Here is an 18,818-nt window from a genome sequence, read left to right as displayed (position 1 = left end):
GTCGAAATACTTTGTGGTGAAATACATCGTGTTTGCTTCAAAGTAAACAACAAAAATATTACTCCCTCCATTTTTATATACAAGACCACTATGAAAAACACATTTTGCATCTATACAAGGCCACCAACAATAATCGAGGCAAATATTAATGATGTTTCCTCATACTAGTAATCCATGACTTAATTACTAGCATGCATGTAGTGGATGATAATGAACACTCACCTACTTCCTCTCCCACGGCCACTCAGTTTTCTTTAATGTGCATGCACTCTATTAATTAACCCCGTAAACAAGAAAACAAATTGGCTTGTAAAGCAAACATTAATTTTTGTCTTGATACCTGTAATTTGAGTTTGTGGCCTTGTATATAAAAATGGAGGGAGTAATAAATTTGGCTATGGCATTTGCCGGAACACGTGTCAGGCGTGATGTCGTGGACAGCAACGTCCAGGGGCGAAAATTGAAAATTACCTGGGCGGCGGTCGGACCAGGTGTGAAAGAAAGGGCAAGTCAGGCTTTGGGGTTTGCGTGGAGGAAGAGCGGCAAAGCTTCGGCAAGGCCTGGGCGATGGAGTAGGTGGTACAACAGCGTCGGTCTCAAACTACGTGGATACGTAGCAAAGTGGAGGGATAGAGTGAAAAAGACGAGGCTTCGAATGGGGTTTTTGTGTGGGCAGTAAGTGTCAAGCACCTACTTGATGGCTGTCCAGACGTCAACAAACCTCCTCCACCTCCTCTAACTTTACTTCCAGTTTGCGGATTCAGGAGCACGACGGGATCGAAGTCATCCGCGGGCGTCTTAACCAAGTACTCGAGTCGGAGTCAATGGAGTTGAGGTTCTGTCAACGCTACATCGACCGTCAGATCCAGCGTGTCAAGCACCAATGTTCGAGTACGTCAACAACAACGAAGTGACTCAGGAGGTAGCCGGCGTGTAAAGAAATCTAATCCTACAAATCAAACAGACCGGCATAGGAAATTTTCCCAAGGATTTCAATTCTCCAAAATTCAACGGAAATCCTTTCAATAAAAAAGGCCCTTAGACTTGAAATAAACAAATGTGGTTAACTCCGTCCTAGAGAATATGATGCTCTTGCAAGCACAAGCAGAACCAAAATATAGCGTAAAACACACAAAGTACCAGTTGATCATAGACTTCAACGGATCCCACAATATATCACAAACAGTACTGATAAAACGTGTCAACACTCAACAACTGGCTTTTGAACACAAGTCTGTTCACTACAAAAACTACCGACCTATTCTAGAAAACATAATAGGAAAGAAGGCATTGTTCTCTGCTCTCACCACCCAGTCACGGATTGTAGAACTGAAATTCATCTCAGCCTGCATATTAAGGAAACTACACATCAACATATAATTAGTTAATTACAGTAGAAGAGAATTAATAAGAGGAACATTGACAGAATGAACCTTTAGGCGAGAGAGATAAGGTTGGGCTCCTCCTGTCAACTGGTGGACCATGTCCGTTATTGGATGGTGATATCCTACGCTCATGTCCATCTAGGCTAGGCGATCGACCATCTGATATGTGCTGCCTCTTGTCCCGAGTATGTGGAGAGTATGAATCCCTAGGGGAATAATTATCTCTGTCCCTGCAAACAATCAAAGATTTGACCTTAGCACCAAACAAATTGACAGTATGTAAGGAGCAACACACCAAAAAACATATGGTAACTGACAAGTACAAGAACAAGAAAGTATCATCATGAGCAAACTAAATTAGAGAACTGCAAACTTATCTACAGCAGCTAATGCGGCATGGCAACATCACAACTGGCTGGTCATGCCTATTGCCAAGCCAAGTGAATTGAAAAGTGAGATATCAATGTTACCTGCTCCATCACAAAATTGGTTACCCACTTTGATCCCCAAATATAACGTGCAATGCACTAAGGTGTTGCGACTGCTAGCTCAACAGCATCAGTTCACTTGACAAATAACTGTTTCCCTCAGGTTTCTTAGCCAAGATTATCTCTACACTCTTGAGTGCTAGTACCACTTTATCTTTAACTGTATAGCTTTCACATGCTCCAACTCTGGAGGTCATAATACTGTCACTTTGGTCTTTATTCGCCAAACATCATGATTATCTTTTGGGCTTTTAGACTCTACATTCTTTGATGACTGGATAATATACAAAACCAAGGCAACATGTTTCAGAGCACAACTTAATAGCCTTACTTCAAGAACAGAAAATAGATAATACAAATTAATCAACAATCACCAAATAGTCGACAAAAACCATGTTGCTAATGTTAGAGATTAATCAAGGACGTCAGGGCTTGGCATGAGCATACAAATGATCAGGAAAGCTCCTTTGCTCATTTTCTTGTTATCTTTACTATGATTTACAAGCTAAAAATGGATTCAGAAAAATCCACATAAGATGCACAATCATTAATAGTAAACTTCTTGGAAGTTACTTTCTTCCTAGCCTGACTAACGAACTAAGGAAAACGGAAATGAAAATAACCAACCATATAAGCTAGGATATTTAGCAATCAATTCAAGATGAAAATTTCGAGGATAGAACACTTTAAACAAGAATTTTGGAAGCTGATTTACGTTTCAATGATGAAATAACAACTTGTTGGTTAATGAACCAAAGAAAGTTAAAAAGAATGGACCATTATCCATTTTACCTGATTGCATTTCTAGATCATTGACAGGGTGGGCAGGGGGGATGCAATAGGTATGTTTAGGAGATTATAATGACTCTATAAGCTATTATAGTTAAGCTAAGCGCTGAACTTAATTTATGATCTGCTGTGAAAAATAGGCACAAAAGCAGGAGCAAGTCGGGTAGCCAAACGGAAAAACAGACAAAAGCTGGTTGAAAAGATGGATTATCATATTCCACCTCAATGCAAATTGCCAAACGCAGCCTTAATCTTAAGTTAAAGAGGCTATACTAATCACAATACCAATGAAAGGTTTAACAACGTTCAACCAACAAAATTCAAGACAAGGTGAAGTAGATTGTATTGGTTTCATATATACTTCCCTTCCATCTTGTCTCAGCAGGGCAGGGCTGATGGTGAACATATTCTTTATAATAAACAAAGCTAGCTCTACGCAAATATTAGAGTTCTGGAATACTGTAGCCAGTGCAGTATAAATCAAACTGAAGAAAGTTAACATGTTAATCATATCTATATTTCGAAGAGCATCCAGATCAAACCTGGAGTGCCGTCTAACTGGAGAAGGTTCGGGTGAATAAGCTGTGAGTAAAGAGATAATATTTAAAAATCAGATGAAAGCCTATAAGATATGAATTCAATGAACTGCTTTATACTTACAGGGGTAACGAGACCTTGGGGATCTTGACAGCGACTGCCTTCTTCTGTAGTTTCCATCCATATGCCTACCACTATATCAGCAGAGGCAAAAATATATCCTTTGGTTATTTCAGATTTGATATTTACTACCCTACCTAATGCCTAAGTAAAAAACAGTACATATCTACCTTGATCTTGTTCTGAAGCGCATTTCTTGTGGGGTTTTTCTATTCTCCTCGGCAAAAACTATTGTAATCTCTCGACCGCAAATAACTTGATGATTCATTTCTTGCTTGGCATATGCAGCGTCCTCAGGGTGGCGGAATTTCACAAACCCAAAACCACGTAATTCCCTGGAAATATATATCAATTTGACCAATGATCAAGAAACTACTTGTTATTCAACAACAACAAAAAACACTTCCTGGAAAATATATACCAATATTACGAATGATCAATATTCAACAACAAAAAATCAACAGTTAAAATAAATTTTACGGCAACAGTTTGTTCTCATTCCAACAACATTGACAAATGCGCAATTCGTTAAGACTAAATACAGAAGACATTATTTGCCAGTGAAAGAGAATATGCAACAAGTGCTCACCAACACTGCTGTTGAGAAGAATTGTTAAATAATCCTAATTTGGTTAAATTCAGCAAATTAACTGGCAGCTTATGCAAATGAATGTAATTAGAGGGTTAATCACAATATGCTATGCCATGACATCACAAAGGGCTTGCTAAAAATATTATTTCTTTTGAAAACTCAAGTCCATTGAGATTGCAACATCCCTTGTATTCACATGAATAACAGCAGTACGAAATCTAGGATTGCTGTTCACAGATTATCAATCAAGCTGCATAACATATCAGTTGCATTACACAAATTATTCAGCATCTCACTTAATTCATATACTTCTTTCATAATGTTCAATAATCAATCATGACTATGTGTATGACATGAACTGATCTTCAAATGTAATATAAGCATAAAAATTACTTTGTGTGGAAATTTCTCGGAAGGTACACATCCTTTATAGGGCCAAATTGCTCGAATGGACCACGGATGTCTTCTAGCCTGCAAAAGATGAAAAAAAACAAAGGCGGCGGAACATAATCGGTTAGCTAAGGTGCAATTCATCCACACACAGAAAAAGACAGAAAACACCATACATCTGTAGTGCATTGTATATACAAATGACAATTACAGAGACTACTGATAAGCTTTGACTGGGGCAGTAGCAAAATGTGAAAACAAGATATGATGGCCATCCCAAAACACACACAAAATTAATAATTTAGTATTGTGTCTATTCCTGTTTTTAATACATTTGGCTATTTATGCAAATGGGGGCAGTTATAATGAAAAAAATGATCTTGGCTCGTCAAGCCATAAGATCTCAACTGTGAAAGGTCACATCCACATGAAAATATCCAAAGTTCAAATCTAATTGATCTCGGACACATAAGCAACAATAGGATCACCTGTACAGTTCATAAATCAGTAATTATGATATTAGAATATGGATTTGCTAATTCTCATCTAGATGAGAATTAATGACGTCTCATCTAAATTCCCCACCGTCTGATCAAAAGCCCCAGGATTCTGGATTTTTTACCGTGGAATCAATGTTTTGGTCACACTTGTCATTCTTCTTAAGCGGTGCTCAATGACTCTCTCCCATAGCTTCATTGTATGACCCATCAACTTAATTCCATGGTAATTAGTACAACTCTAAACATCCCTCTTGTACCATCGAACCAATCTTCAAGAACAAGGGGGATGTTCAGTTGTACTAATTACCGTGGAATTAAGCTGATGGGCCATACAATGAAGCTATGGGAGAGAGTCATTGAGCACCACTTAAGAAGAATGACAAGCATAACCAAAAATCAGTTTGGTTTCATGCCTGTGAGGTCGACCATGGAAGCCATTTTCTTGGTACGACAACTTATGGAGAGATACAGGGAGCAAACAAAGGACCTGCATATAGTGTTCATTGACTTGGGGAAGGCCTATGAAAAGATACCACGGAATGTCATGTGGTGGGCCTTGGAGAAACACAAAGTCCCAGCAAAGTAGATTACCGTCATCAAGGACATGTACTATAATGTTGTGTCAAGTGTTCGAACAAGTGATGGCGACATTGATGACTTCTTGATATGATGTACATTACCCTCATCAAGGACATGTACTATATAAACCAAGCAACACATCATTCCATATGTACCACAATTACGCTTTGAAAACAAGCATGCATAGAATTAATCAAGTACTCCCTCCGTCCCAAAATAAGTGTCTCAACCTTAGTACAACTTCGTACTAGAGTTAGTACAAAGTCAAAACACTTATTTTGGGACGGAGAGAGTAATACATAAGACTGAATAGAATCAACAACCAAACCCAATCATCGATATGATGTACTCCCTCTGTCCCAAAATAAGTGTCTCAACCTTAGTACAATTTTATACTAGAGTTAGTACAAACTTGAGACACTTATTTTAAAACCGAGGGAGTAATTGCATGCAGTAACTATGTAATGATATACAGATTCAAAGACATGCTTCTTCTCCCCAGAGTTACGGCTGGGAGGGGGGAGGGGAAGGCACCTGGCGGTGAGTGAAATGTTGCGGACCAGGAGGCCGGTGGGCGCCGACGGTCGGTCGTACCCGCGGCGGGGCCCGCCGCCGCCGCCGCGGTAACGGTCACGCGGGTCGTCGTAGTGCCTGTAGCGGGGAGGACTGCGGCTGTACCGCCTGCGTGGGCTGTAGCTGCGGCTTCGGCTGCGGTACCCGGCCATCGACGCGTCGCCCTCGTTTAGTTAGGGTTTCTGTGAGGTTTGGATAATAACTTTACGAAAAGCGATAGAGAGAGAGAGAAGATCATGGCTTTTAACTTAAAGCACACGCGGGCCTCATGGCCCATGGGCCGTAGGGCAAATCCAAGTCAAAACCTCGCGAGCCGCATCGCCACCAAATCTGACCACCCCCGGCCCCCGTGCGGCTCACGACAGCATCACATTCTCCTCCCGTCGACGCCGCCGCCGCCGCCGCCGCTCGCCACGGATCACCACCATGTCCCCGCTTCCGCGCCGCTTCGCCTCCGTCAGACACATCTGCTCCAGCTCCGCCTCCGAGCTCGCCCCGGTACCGACCGCCGTCTCTGACACCGCCTCCCGCGCGGCAGCCGCCGTGCTCCGCGCCCCGCGCTTCGAGCCCCGCCTCCTGTCGCTCGTCCCATGCCAACTGCTCTTCGAGCCGAGCTGCGTCCGCCAAACCCTCTCCCGCCTCCTCCCCTCCCCTGAACCCTCGCTCCGTTTTCTCCTCTTCCTCGCCTCCCACCTTCCCGCCCCCGCTGACGCCCCTGCCCCTTCGCCTCACCTCCCCGGGATCGACGCCTTCCTCCTCAGCCTCCAGCCACATCTCGCAGCCGATGCCGCCGCGCTGCTAGCCTCCCACCTCGGCCTCCACCCTTCCCTGCCCGCACTCAACGCGGCATCCCGTGCCGCTCTCCGGGCCGCGCGTCCCGACCTCGTCTTCCGCCTCTTTTCCACCTTCTCCTCCTCCCCTGCCTTCCCAGGCAACGCGGGCACCGTCGCCTGCCTCGTGCGCGCCTGTGCAGCCGACTGCCGCCCGCTCGACGGCCTCCGCCTCCTCCGAGATGCTGCACGACGTGGCTCCCCTCCCTCATCTGCTGCTGCCGCCGACCTTGTCACGTCCTTTGTGGCCATCGGCAACTTCGCAAAGGTGTCTGAGACGCTCCACCTCATGATCTCTGCGGGATGTCCTCCAGCTACGTTTGTCTACCAGCGTGTCATACATGGGCTCTTTGCGCATGGGATGGGTGGCGAGGCCCTTCGTGTCTTCAGTGAGATCAAGCTGCGTGGTTATGCCATAGATGTAGTCACTTACAACACAGCACTCACTGGTTTATGTAAAATGGGCCACATTGCCGATGCGCGGCAGATGTGGGATGAGATGGTGGACAAAGGTATACAGCCCAGTGAGTATGCATATTGCTCTTTTCTCGATTACTACTGTGAAGCTGGTGATTTTGGGATGGCTCTCAAGGTGTATGAAGAAATGCTTGACAAGGGATTCAAGGAGAGCACAGTTAGCTGTAACATTATCGCCAAAGGGTTTTGTGTTCATAGGAGGGTGGACGAAGCAGTTGGGGTGTTTGAGGGAATGGTTACAAAAGGGATTGAACATGATGTGATCACTTATAACACGTTGATTCAGGGCCTATGCAAGGTTGGTAGGTTGGCTGAGGCGATAGGGATGTATCAGCGGCTACTCTCATCTGGTTTGGAGCCAAGTGTGCAGACCTTCACACCACTCATTGACACCTTGTGCAAGGAAGGGCAGGTCGATCATGCTGTTGAATTACTTACCTTGATGCAGGCTAAGGGCTTGGAACCGTTGGAACGTAGCAATGATAGTGTCATCAATGGGTTCTGTAAGGTCAGGCGGGCTGATGATGGTATGGCATGGTTGGCTAGCATGTTGAAGAACAATCTGAAACCTCGGGAACAGACGTTCAATTCTTTGCTGGAGTCTCTGAGCAAATCCGAGCGAATGGATGACGCACTGCTGATTCTGAATACAATGTTTAAAGCTGGATATGAATTAGGCAGTTTGGCTTCTGCTATACTTGTTGATAAGTTATGCACAGGCATTGTATCTTATCCTCAAAAGTTGGAGGATATTTTGGTGAGCAGCTAGTGGCATTTGGATGCCCTGCAAATCGTACAAATGTTCATTTGTTTCTCCCTTGATTGATGTCTTTGAGAAATGTTTTTATTGGTGTTGTTCAAAAGGCTACACAAATGACTTATGTAGAAATTCAGAACCCTGATGACCAAGAACTTGACTTTTGAGGTTCATATTCAGATTATAACTTGGCCTCCAACCATTCCAGTAAATCTTGGAGAGACAGAAATGTGCAACGGCAACGGCTGTGAGTAACAGCTCTGAGAGGTTGTGACAGCAGTGAGCAGCGTTGATGGCTAACATTCTTCTTTGGCCCTGTAATAATCCAAATGCCTGTGATCGTGGGGATCTATTGAACAGCACTGTAGTACCTTCTTCAGGAACTGCAATGGGCACTTCAGGATGGCCATAGAGCTCTCTGAACACAAGCTTTGTGGCCCTTACATCACCATTCTCTGCATCTCCATTCCCAGGTGTACATTGTGCTTTGGCCCTGTAATAACCCCTTCTATTTTCTGTCTATTTTGAATATTCACATCTTAACAATAGACTAAATCAACCCATGTCTCGTCCTTCCTGTATTTCGTTTGAGCAAATGGATTCAAGATAATTTTAACTGTTGTCAAGAGAACTACGACGTCCATATGTAGGAATGTGAAGAGGAATGACTGTTAATGTCTTCTTTGGTTTATTTCTACTTGATTAATATCTCATAGAAGGTCCTCTTTGATTCTTTATATAGAGGCCTGATAATTGAAACTAAGTAATGAATTGAAGATCATATGTGTCCAATTGTCTTAATTCCCAAGCTAATGTGTACCGTCCTAATTTAAAGGATCAACTACCTAACTGGGAACTTAAGGTATGGTATCTGTGTACTCACCCATAGGTCCAGTCCAGGTACTTCCATGCATAGCAAATTCAGAGAAGTTTTGGCATTTTGTTCCTCTGTTTGCACTAGTTTTGCATATATATGCTGACCACAGTTTAACCTCAGAATGACGAGAGATTTATCCATGCTGTGCTGTAGTAATTTTTTGTGTCAACTACTGCTACGTGTGATTTCGCAAATGGTAACACGGCTTGGGTTAGCATAGTATAGCTGCTTTATGAAAAATCCAGCTTGTTACATCCTTGGGAATCTAGGAAGGCCTGGAAGACATGGTTAGGAGTGTACCGATTGGCGAGAAGCTCTTCATAGGAGGAGACCTCGGTGGTCACATGAGTACATCTAGCACATGTTTTGAAGGGGCACATGGGGGCTTTGGCTATGGCATCAGGAATCAAGGAGAAGATGTCTTAAGCTTTGCTCTAGCCTACGACATGATTGTAGCTAACACTCTCTTTAGAAAGAGAGAAGCACATCTGGTGACTTTTAGTAGTGGCCAATACTCAGTCAGATTGATTTCATCCTCTCGAGAAGAGAAGATAGGCGTGCGTGCCTAGACTGTAAGGTGATACCTGGAGAGAGGGTTTGTGACGCCCTCGATTTAATCGTACACAAATCATACACGCAAATGTGTACGATCAAGATCAAGGACTCACAGGAAGATATCACAACACAACTCTAGACACAAATAAAATAATACAAGCTTTATATTACAAGCCAGAGGCCTTGAAGGCTCGAATACAAATGTTCGAAGACACAAGAGTTGGCGGAAGCAAAAAATATCCGAGTACAGACATATGGTTAAACAAGTTGCCATGAGATGGCTAGCGCAAATGTAACGCCCTCGATGCGGCTATAGCTCTCACGTGTCGAGACACGACTTAGAGACATAATCGCATTGAAAGCAATATCGCAAGTCAGGCAATCATTATAACATCCCATGTAATATATAATAAAAGGGGGAGATACATAGTTGGCTTACACTCGCCACGTCACATCAAAGTACATAAATAACATCCATCATACAAACACTCATGGCCCGACTATAGCATCAAAATGGAAGAAAACCCAACATGCGACAAGGCCCTGAATCGAACCCCAACTAGGCACCACTACTGATCATCGGGAAAAGACACGTAGTAACGCTGAGAGTCCTCGTCGAACTCCCACTTCAGCTCGTACTCGTCACCTGGAGTGGAAACACCTGGACCTGCATCTGGAGTTATAGTATCTGATGAGGACATCAATACCATTGTTACACCCACAGCCCCTACTGCTACATATACTGGACCAATTACTAGAGCTCGCGCACGCCAATTAAATTACCAGGTACTTTCGTTTCTTGGTAATGATTCTAATGTTCATGAGATTATGATGCTGCCTAAATTGGATACATTTGTTTTGCTTACAAATGAAGGGCCTAGCTTGGAGAAGGATGAACATTGGAGCAAGAACACGCATGGAGTTGATGGCATGCGCAAGGGGATCAAGAACGGAGTTACAAGTGATGATTTCAGGACTTTGAAGCTGCCATAAGGAGTGCATGAAGCCTTGGACGAAACATACAAGATGCCACTTCATAATATTCGTCCATAGCTTAAGTATAGGCTATTTTTAGAGTCCGTATGTGTGGGGAAACAAGAGTTAGGGTTGGTTTCGGACCCCACCCTCAAGGGCCACGAAATTCCCCCCTCTTCCTCCATATATACAGCCCTTAGGGCGTCGTTTAGACTTTGGGGGTTTTGTTTAGATTAAAAGTTCGCCATAGCTGCAACTTCGCGTACTTCGTTTGTGTCCAACGACCAGACCAAGACGTCACAGAACCCCACCTTGATCAATAAAGCTTTCATCTTATATTCGCAATATCCCGATTGCAATCTCAGTTTCTTGCTTGTTCTTCGTTTGCTCGCAGGAAACAGACCCTCGTGGTCAGGTTAATCGTGCTCCGGCGTGGTCAATAACCCTCGGAAGTTGGTTTAGCGATTGCTAAGGCGCGACGTCTCGCACGTTCGTAGTCGGATCGTCAAGGTTTACTCCCACAGAAAACGATAGCCACCATCTCATCGAAACATCGGGACACCTTAGCCTCTATCAGTATCTGTGAGCCATAGGGACTCAGCAATCTCGCACCCTCGCGATCAAGACTATTTAAGATTATAGGAAGGATAGGCAAATATATGTGGAGCTGCAGCAAGCGACTAGCATATATGGTGGCTAACTTATACGCAAAAGAGAGCGAGAAGAGAAGGCAAGGCGCGAGAGAGAATCTAGAGGAACAACCTGCGCAAGCATAACTCCAACACCGTGTCCACTTATCGGACTCCGCCGAGAAGAGGCCATCACGGTAACACACTCAGTTGATTCGTTTTAATTAATTAAGGTTCAAGTTATCTACAACCGGACATTAACAAATTCCCATCTGCCCATAACCGCGGGTATGGCTTTCGAAAGTTCAATCCCTGCAGGGGAGTCCCTACTTAGCCCATGACAAGCTCTCACGGTCAATGAAGGAATAGACCTCCTCCCAAGACGTTCCGATCAGACTCGGTATCTCGGTAACTCAAGACACTTCGACAGGTTAAAACAAGACCAGCAACACCGCCCGAATGTGCCGACAAATCCCGATAGGAGCTGCACATATCTCGTTCTTAGGGCACACTCAGATGAGACTAGCTACGAGTAAAACCAACCCTCAAGTTTCCCCGAGGTGGCCCCGCAGGCAGCTCAGTTCGGACCAACACTCAGAGGAGCACTGGCCCTTGGGGGGCTAAAATAAAGATGACCCTCGGGCTCCGGAAACCCAAGGGAAAAAAAGGATAGGTGGCAAATGGTAAAATCAATGTTGGGCATTGCTGGAAAAGCTTTAATCAAGGCAAACTATCAGGGGGTTCCCATTATAACCCAACCGCGTAAGGAACGCAAAATCCGGGAACATAACACCGATTTGACGGAAACTAGGGCGGCAAGAGTGGAACAAAACACTAGGCGAGAGGCCGAGCCTTCCACCCTTTACCAAGTATATAGATGCATTAAGATAACATAGCAATATAATAATATCCCAACAAGTAAATAGATGTTCCAACAAGGAACGGCTCCAATCTTCACCTGCAACTAGCAACGCTATAAGAGGGGCTGAGCAAAGCGGTAACATAGCCAATCAACGGTTTGCTAGGACATGGTGGGTTAGAGGTTCAACATGGAAATTGGGAGGCTGACAAGCAAAAGGTAGGCATCGTAGCATTAGCATAGCAAGAGCGAGCAAACTAGCATAGCAAAGATAGTAGTGATTTCGAGGGTATGATCATCTTGCCTGCAAAGCTGTTAGAGTTGACTGGATCCTCAAAAGCAAACTCAACGGGCTCCTCGTTAGCGAACTCGTCTCCCGGCTCTTCCCAAACAAGACAAACAAGCAACAAGGATACAATAAACCACGGGCAAGCTCAAACAATAAGATGCAAAGATGGTATGCTATGCGGGATGCGATGCGGGATGCAAAATGCAAGATATGACAGGAAATGCATGAACCTGGCCTCAACTTGGAAAACCAAGTGTGTCACTGGAAAGATGGGATGAAATCGCTTGAAAACGATATAAATATCACCGGAATCGGAGTTACGGTTTGGAAATGGCAAGCGATTCAATATTTGCACCGGTCTGCGATTTACAGCAAGTAGGCATCTAAATGCAACGAAATGAACATGCTACAGCCACCAAACATGACAACAAAATATATGGCAGGGATGCACACAAGATGCTTAACAAAATACTAGCACCGAGCCACGTCCAATTCATCCATTATGAGGTTCAAACGAGCATGACAAAAACGCAAATGCAAAACAGATTCCAGACTTAGTGAAATTAACACTTGTGTGAAATTTCAGATCACGAAGCCCTCTTCGGAGCAGCAAAACAACATTATACATGACCTGATTATGACAAAGAAGAACATGGCATGGAGCTACTCAACAAGCTTAACAAAAGTCCCAAAGTGACCTGGGGCCAAAAGGGTTCACAAAATATACTAACAAGCACACGGACATAGCTAAACACAATCAGTTTTCAGACTTAGTGAAAACTGAGACATGCTGAAATATAACTCACGAAGGCATGTAAACGAGCATACATCCATTAAAAAGGCAAGCATACATCCATTAAAAAGGCACAAAATGCTAGCTAGACATGGCAAGAACAATGGCATAGCATGCACAGATCAACTACAATAACATCGGCAAAATCGCAAATGAGTTGACGATCTGCCCAGATTCACAACGAAGCAAAAGTAGAGCCCGATTGACTCAAGCTAGGGTGCTCCATAATTGCAAGTAAAGACATGGATGGATAGAGCATAACATGATTAACAAAACTCCTTTACTGATCATCCTCAAAAGAGGCACGGATCACTAGGAAACAAGCTGAACATATGGCATCATGAACTAAATAATCCCAGACTTAGTGAAAACTACTAAGTCCCTGAAAACAGATTTACCGGGTGCCTCACTTTGCAAGCTTGCACAAGTCACCACACACATCCTAAAAATGCATGGGTTGCACCTCTGGAAATATAACAAGATGCTTAACAAAACATATGAAGGACTCACAGGCATAGCATGCACACAACAATCATGGCAAAAATGACAAATGTCTAAGATGAACTAGCAGATCTGACAATTAACTCACGAAGCCTCCTTCTAGCAGCATTTCGGGCATCAAGATGAGCTCAAATGAAAATGATGCAATGGAATGAAATGATGTACTCGTCGAGACGAACATTTTGATATACTATATGTCCAAAATGGAGCTACGGATGCGGAGATATCACCGGTCAAAGTATGCACGAAAAATTAGGGTTCGGGGATAAAAAGTCAACCGAGGTGAGATTGGATCTCAGATCTGGATCGCACGGGAACCGAGGCACGCCGGAGAGGAACTTGAAGCTCGCCGGAGTTCTTGCCGGAGAGGAAGAAGAGGAGGCCGGACGTGGGGAGGGGCGGCGCCGGAGTTGGCGAGGGGCGGCGCCGGCTCGGGCGGCGTGGTGGCGGAGGTCCGCGGCGGCGGGCGCGGATGGCGGCGGCGCCGGCCGGCGTCGGGGCGCGGGCTCCGGCGCGGCGGCCGGTGGGCGGCGCGCGGCGTAGAGGACGAAGGCGGGGCGGCAGCGCGGGGTCGGCCCGGGAGCGCGGCGTCGGGGGCCGGCCTCGGGCCTGGCGGGCCGGCGGCGGTGGATGCGGCTGACGGCCACGTGGCGCGTCGTGGTTGGATGGGCGCGGCGGGGCGGACGCGTCCGGTCAGGCGGCGGACATGTCCGTCGGTGGCGGGGGAATTTTAGGATTTCGGGGAGAGGGAGAGATCCGAAATCGGGGGGTGTCTATTTATAGGCACAAGTGGAGCTAGGAGAGTCCAAATGAGGTGCGGTTTTCGGCCACGCGATCATGATCGAACGCTCTAGATGATGGGGCAGAGTTTGGTGGGTTTTGGGCCAAATTGGAGGGCTGTTGGGCTGCAACACACACGAGGCCTTTTCGGTCCCTCGGTTAACCGTTGGAGTATCGAACGAAGTCCAAATGACACGAAACTTGACAGGCGGTCTACCGGTAGTAAACCAAGGCCGCTTGGCAAGTCTCGGTCCAATCCGGAAATGTTTAATCCCCACACATGAAAGAAAGTTAGAAATGACCAGCGGAGGAGAACGAAGCGCCAGAATGCAAAACGGACAACGGGGAAAATGCTCGAATGCATGAGATGAACACGTATGCAAAAGCAATGCACATGATGACATGATATGAGATGCAAGAAAACGAAAACAACACACGGAGACAAAGACCCGAACCCGAGAAATAAATATAACTTAACGCCGGAAACGGCAAGAGTTGGAGTACAAATTGGGAAAGTTATATCCGGGGCGTCACAACACTCCACCACTATAAAAGGATCTCGTCCCGAGATCTAGGACTAAAAGAATGCCGGGTACTCAGAACGGAGGTGATCCTCGCGTTCTCAGGTAGCTTCACGGTCGGAATGGTGTGACCACTTGACTTTGAGAATTTTGATTGACTTGTTGCGAGTCTTGCGTTCAGTCTCTTCAAGAATAGCAACTGGGTGCTCACGATAAGAGAGATCTTCTTGGAGCTCAATGTCCTCGAAGTTGACTGTGCGGTCAGGAGTCTTGAAGCACTTTCGAAGCTAAGAGACATGGAACACATCATGAACATTTGCAAAGTTTGAAGGAAGCTCGAGTTGATAGGTGAGGTCGCCTCTCTTGCTGACAATCTTGAAAGGTCCCACGTATCTAGGGGCAAGCTTCCCTTTGATACCGAAGCGACGAGGCCCTTTCATAGGAGAGACACGGAGGTAAACATGATCTCCGATCTCGAAAGCCAAATCACGGTGCTTACTATCATGGTAGCTCTTCTGGCATGATTGGGCTGCTTTGAGGTTATCACGAATGACTTTGCACATTTCTTCTGCCTCTGTGATTAAGTCATTACCCAACAGCTGACGTTCACCGGTTTCAGACCAGTTGAGAGGGGTACGACACTTCCTGCCATACAGAATTTCAAATGGGGCCTTGCCCGAACTTGCTTGAAACTTGTTGTTGTAGGAAAATTCAGCATAAGGAAGACAATCCTCCCACTTCATGCCGAAGGAGATCACACAAGCCCTGAGCATATCTTCAAGAATCTGGTTGACACGCTCGACTTGACCGCTTGTTTGAGGATGGAAAGCAGTGCTGAAACGGATGTTGGTGCCCATGGCCTTCTGAAAAGAATCCCAAAACTTGGAGGTAAAGTTGCTGCCACGGTCTGAAGAGATCACCTGAGGGATACCGTGCAGAGAGACAATTCGAGAGGTATAGAGTTCCGCCAATTGAGCTGCAGTGATTGACTCTTTGATAGGCAGAAAGTGAGCCACTTTGGTGAGTTTGTCGATGACAACGAATATAGCATCATTGCCGCGCTTGGACTTTGGAAACCCAGTCACGAAGTCCATTTCAATGTGGTCAAACTTCCATTCTGGAATGGCAAGAGGTTGGAGGAGACCTGCTGGCCTTTGGTGTTCTGCCTTCACTCTTCTGCAGACATCACATTCATTCACGAATTGAGCGATCTCGCGCTTCATTCGAGTCCACCAATAAGCTTGCTTGAGGTCCTGATACATCTTCGTACTCCCAGGGTGGATGGAGAGGAGAGAATTGTGAGCCTCGTTCATGATCACTTTACGAAGTTCACCTTTGGGTACAACAATTCGATCCTCGAAGAAGAGAGTGTCCTTGTCATCAAGGCGGTAGCACTTGTACTTGGACTGACTCTTGGCAATCCCAATCTTCACCTTTTTCACCATAGCATCAAGAAGCCGGGCTTGGCGAATCTGGTCTTCTAAGGTAGGAGAGACTTGAAGGTTGGCGAGGAAACCTTGAGGAACAACTTGCAGATTCAGTTTGCGAAACGCTTCACAAAGCTCGGGTTGATAAGGTTTAAGAATCAGACTGTTGCAATACGCTTTCCTGCTCAAAGCGTCAGCAATCACATTGGCCTTGCCTGGAGTATACTTGATACTCGGATTATACTCTTGAATCATTTCGACCCATCGAGTTTTCCTGAGGTTGAGATTAGGCTGAGTGAAGATGTACTTGAGACTCTTGTGATCAGTGAAAATGTCCACTTTTCTTCCCAATAGAAGATGTCTTCAAGTCAAAAGAGCATGCACAACTGTCGCCAACTCGAGATCATGAGTGGGGTAGTTCTTCTCATTAGGCTTCAACTGGCGAGATGTATAAGCAACCACTTTCTTCTCTTGCATCAACACTGCGCCAAGACCTTGGAGAGAGGCATCACAAAAGACCTCGTACGGCTTGGATTCATCAGGCGGAGTCAGAACTGGAGCAGTGATCAACTTTTCTTTTAAAGTGTTGAAAGCAATATCACACTCCGGAGACCAAACGTACTTGACATGCTTCTGAAGAAGATTTGAGAGAGGCTTTGCGATCTTAGAAAAGTTTTCAACGAATCTTCAGCAATAGCTTGCGAGACCGAGAAAACTGCGGAGTTGCCTCAAGTTCTGAGGAGGTTCCCAATTCACAATTGCAGACACCTTCTCAGGATTCACGGCAATGCCCTTGGCAGAGATGATATGACCAAGATAAAGAACCTCATCGAGCCAAAATTCACACTTGGAGAACTTGGCGTAGAACTAATGTTCCCTGAGCTTATCAAGCACCAAACGCAAGTGTTTGGCATGATCTTCCTTGTTCTTGGAGAAAACCAGAATGTCGTCGAGATAGACCAAAATGAAGTCATTGGTGTAGGCATTGAAGATGAAGTTCATCATGCGAGAGAACGTCGGAGGAGCGTTGACGAGGCCAAAAGACATGACAGTGTATTCATAAGAACCAAAACTTGTCCTGAAAGCCGTCTTGGGAATATCTTGCTCACGGATTCGAATCTGATGATAACCCATACGGAAATCAAGCTTGGAGAATACTTGGGCACCTTTGAGTTGTTCGAACAGCTCGTTGATGTTGGGAAGTGGGTATTTGTTCTTGATGGTCTTCTTGTTCACTAGACGGTAATCAACACAAAGTCGGTCCGTTCCATCCTTCTTCACAAAAAGAACACTACAACCCCACGGAGAAGAACTAGGCCGGATAAGACCCATTCTTTCTTGCTCATCGAGTTGCTTCTTCAACTCCTTCAACTCTTCAGGTCCGAGCTTGTAAGGACGTTTGCACACAGGTTCCGTACCAGGCTCAAGATCAATAACGAATTCAACTGGCCGGTGCGGAGGCATTCCTGGAAGCTCTTCTGGAAAGACGTCTTGATATTCGCAAACGACTGGAATTTGCGAGATAGCATCCAGTTCACCCTTCTCATTGAGAGAAAACAGACGAACGGTATTATCCCGAGCGGCAAAGACAATAACTTCCTCAGACGAATGAGTCAATTGAATCTGCCTGGCTACACAATCAAGCTGAGCCTTGTGCTTAGAAAGCCAATCCATCCCGAGAATAAGATCGATATCGGAGTTACCAAGAACCATTGGAGAAGAAAGAAACTTGAAATCACCCATCAAGATAGAAATATCTGGAACCATCAAACTAGAACTCAGACGCTTAGCTGGAGAGACGACTTGCATAGCTCTAGGTAAATCCTTAGTACTAAAATTGTTCTCCGATGCAAATGGAAATGACATGAAGGAATGCGATGCACCAGAGTCAAAAAGTACTTTTGCGGGAATATCATTAACAGGAAGGTTACCCATGATCACATCTGACGAATCCTCTGCCTGAGCTGCATTCATCAAATTGACCTTAGCATGCTTGGGGTTATGCTTGACCATAGCTGTACTTGTCGATCTGACAGGAGGAGGAGGAAGACGCCTCTGGTTGAGACACTTGTTGGCATAGTGGCCCTTCTGTTGGCACTTGTTGCACGTGACCTCTGAAAGCGGACGGTGATACGGAGCACTCGATCTTGGAGCTTGAGACGAAGCCTTGTTCTGAAAGCCAGGGTTGGGTGGGTGGGAAGAATCACTGCCACCTTTGCTCTTCTGCTGAAACGGCTGACGGAACGGAGGAGGAGGAAGCCAAAACTTCTGCTGCTTGGCCACTTGAGTAGAGGAAGAAGGAGTAGCATCTCTGACTCGCTTCCTGGAAGCATCACACCTCAACTGAGCAACCTCTTGCTTCAGTGCCATGTTGTAGAACTCATCGTATCTCAAGGGCTCAAAGAGAACAAGAGCGAGCTGAATATCTTCTCTGAGACCACCCCTGAACTGGTATATCATGCTCTTCTCATCAGGCACGTCCTGCTTGGCAAAGCGGGCAAGCTTCTGGAACAACTTGTTGTAGTCATAGACAGACAAAGAGCCTTGCTTCAGATTGCGGAATTCCTCACGCTTGCTTTCAACCACGCTCTGAGG

At 45.4% G+C, this 18,818-nt stretch overlaps 2 protein-coding genes across 4 annotated transcripts; one reads left to right on the top strand and one right to left on the bottom strand.

Moving 5' to 3' along the window:
- Window positions 1-1,118: 1,118 nt before the first annotated feature.
- LOC125551203 (serine/arginine-rich SC35-like splicing factor SCL28) lies at window positions 1,119-6,184 on the bottom strand. 3 transcript variants are annotated; one of them, XR_007302251.1, is made up of 8 exons: window positions 5,915-6,184; window positions 4,305-4,382; window positions 3,490-3,654; window positions 3,323-3,393; window positions 3,205-3,244; window positions 1,856-2,147; window positions 1,434-1,615; window positions 1,119-1,346 (listed from the first exon to the last, which is right to left on the bottom strand). XR_007302251.1 is itself a non-coding variant. In XM_048714364.1 (7 exons), exons 1-7 carry the CDS (start codon window positions 6,103-6,105, stop codon window positions 1,337-1,339), a joined length of 753 nt encoding a protein of 250 aa, XP_048570321.1. In that variant the 5' UTR covers window positions 6,106-6,184; the 3' UTR covers window positions 1,119-1,336. The 3 variants fall into 3 exon arrangements, 2 of the variants coding, with proteins under 2 accessions (XP_048570321.1, XP_048570322.1); XM_048714364.1 differs by lacking the exon at window positions 1,856-2,147 and having other exon boundaries at window positions 1,119-1,362; XM_048714365.1 differs by lacking the exon at window positions 1,856-2,147 and having other exon boundaries at window positions 5,915-6,183.
- A 56-nt stretch (window positions 6,185-6,240) lies between these two features.
- LOC125551202 (pentatricopeptide repeat-containing protein At5g18950-like) lies at window positions 6,241-8,708 on the top strand. Its single transcript, XM_048714363.1, has one exon. It carries the CDS (start codon window positions 6,380-6,382, stop codon window positions 8,027-8,029), a length of 1,650 nt encoding a protein of 549 aa, XP_048570320.1. The 5' UTR covers window positions 6,241-6,379; the 3' UTR covers window positions 8,030-8,708.
- Window positions 8,709-18,818: the final 10,110 nt, after the last annotated feature.

The sequence above is a fragment of the Triticum urartu genome, chromosome 4 (genome assembly GCF_003073215.2).
Source record: "Triticum urartu cultivar G1812 chromosome 4, Tu2.1, whole genome shotgun sequence".
Lineage (NCBI taxonomy): Eukaryota > Viridiplantae > Streptophyta > Magnoliopsida > Poales > Poaceae > Triticum > Triticum urartu.
Note: the sequence above shows the minus strand (reverse complement) of the source record. Positions and strands in the feature narration are given on the sequence as shown.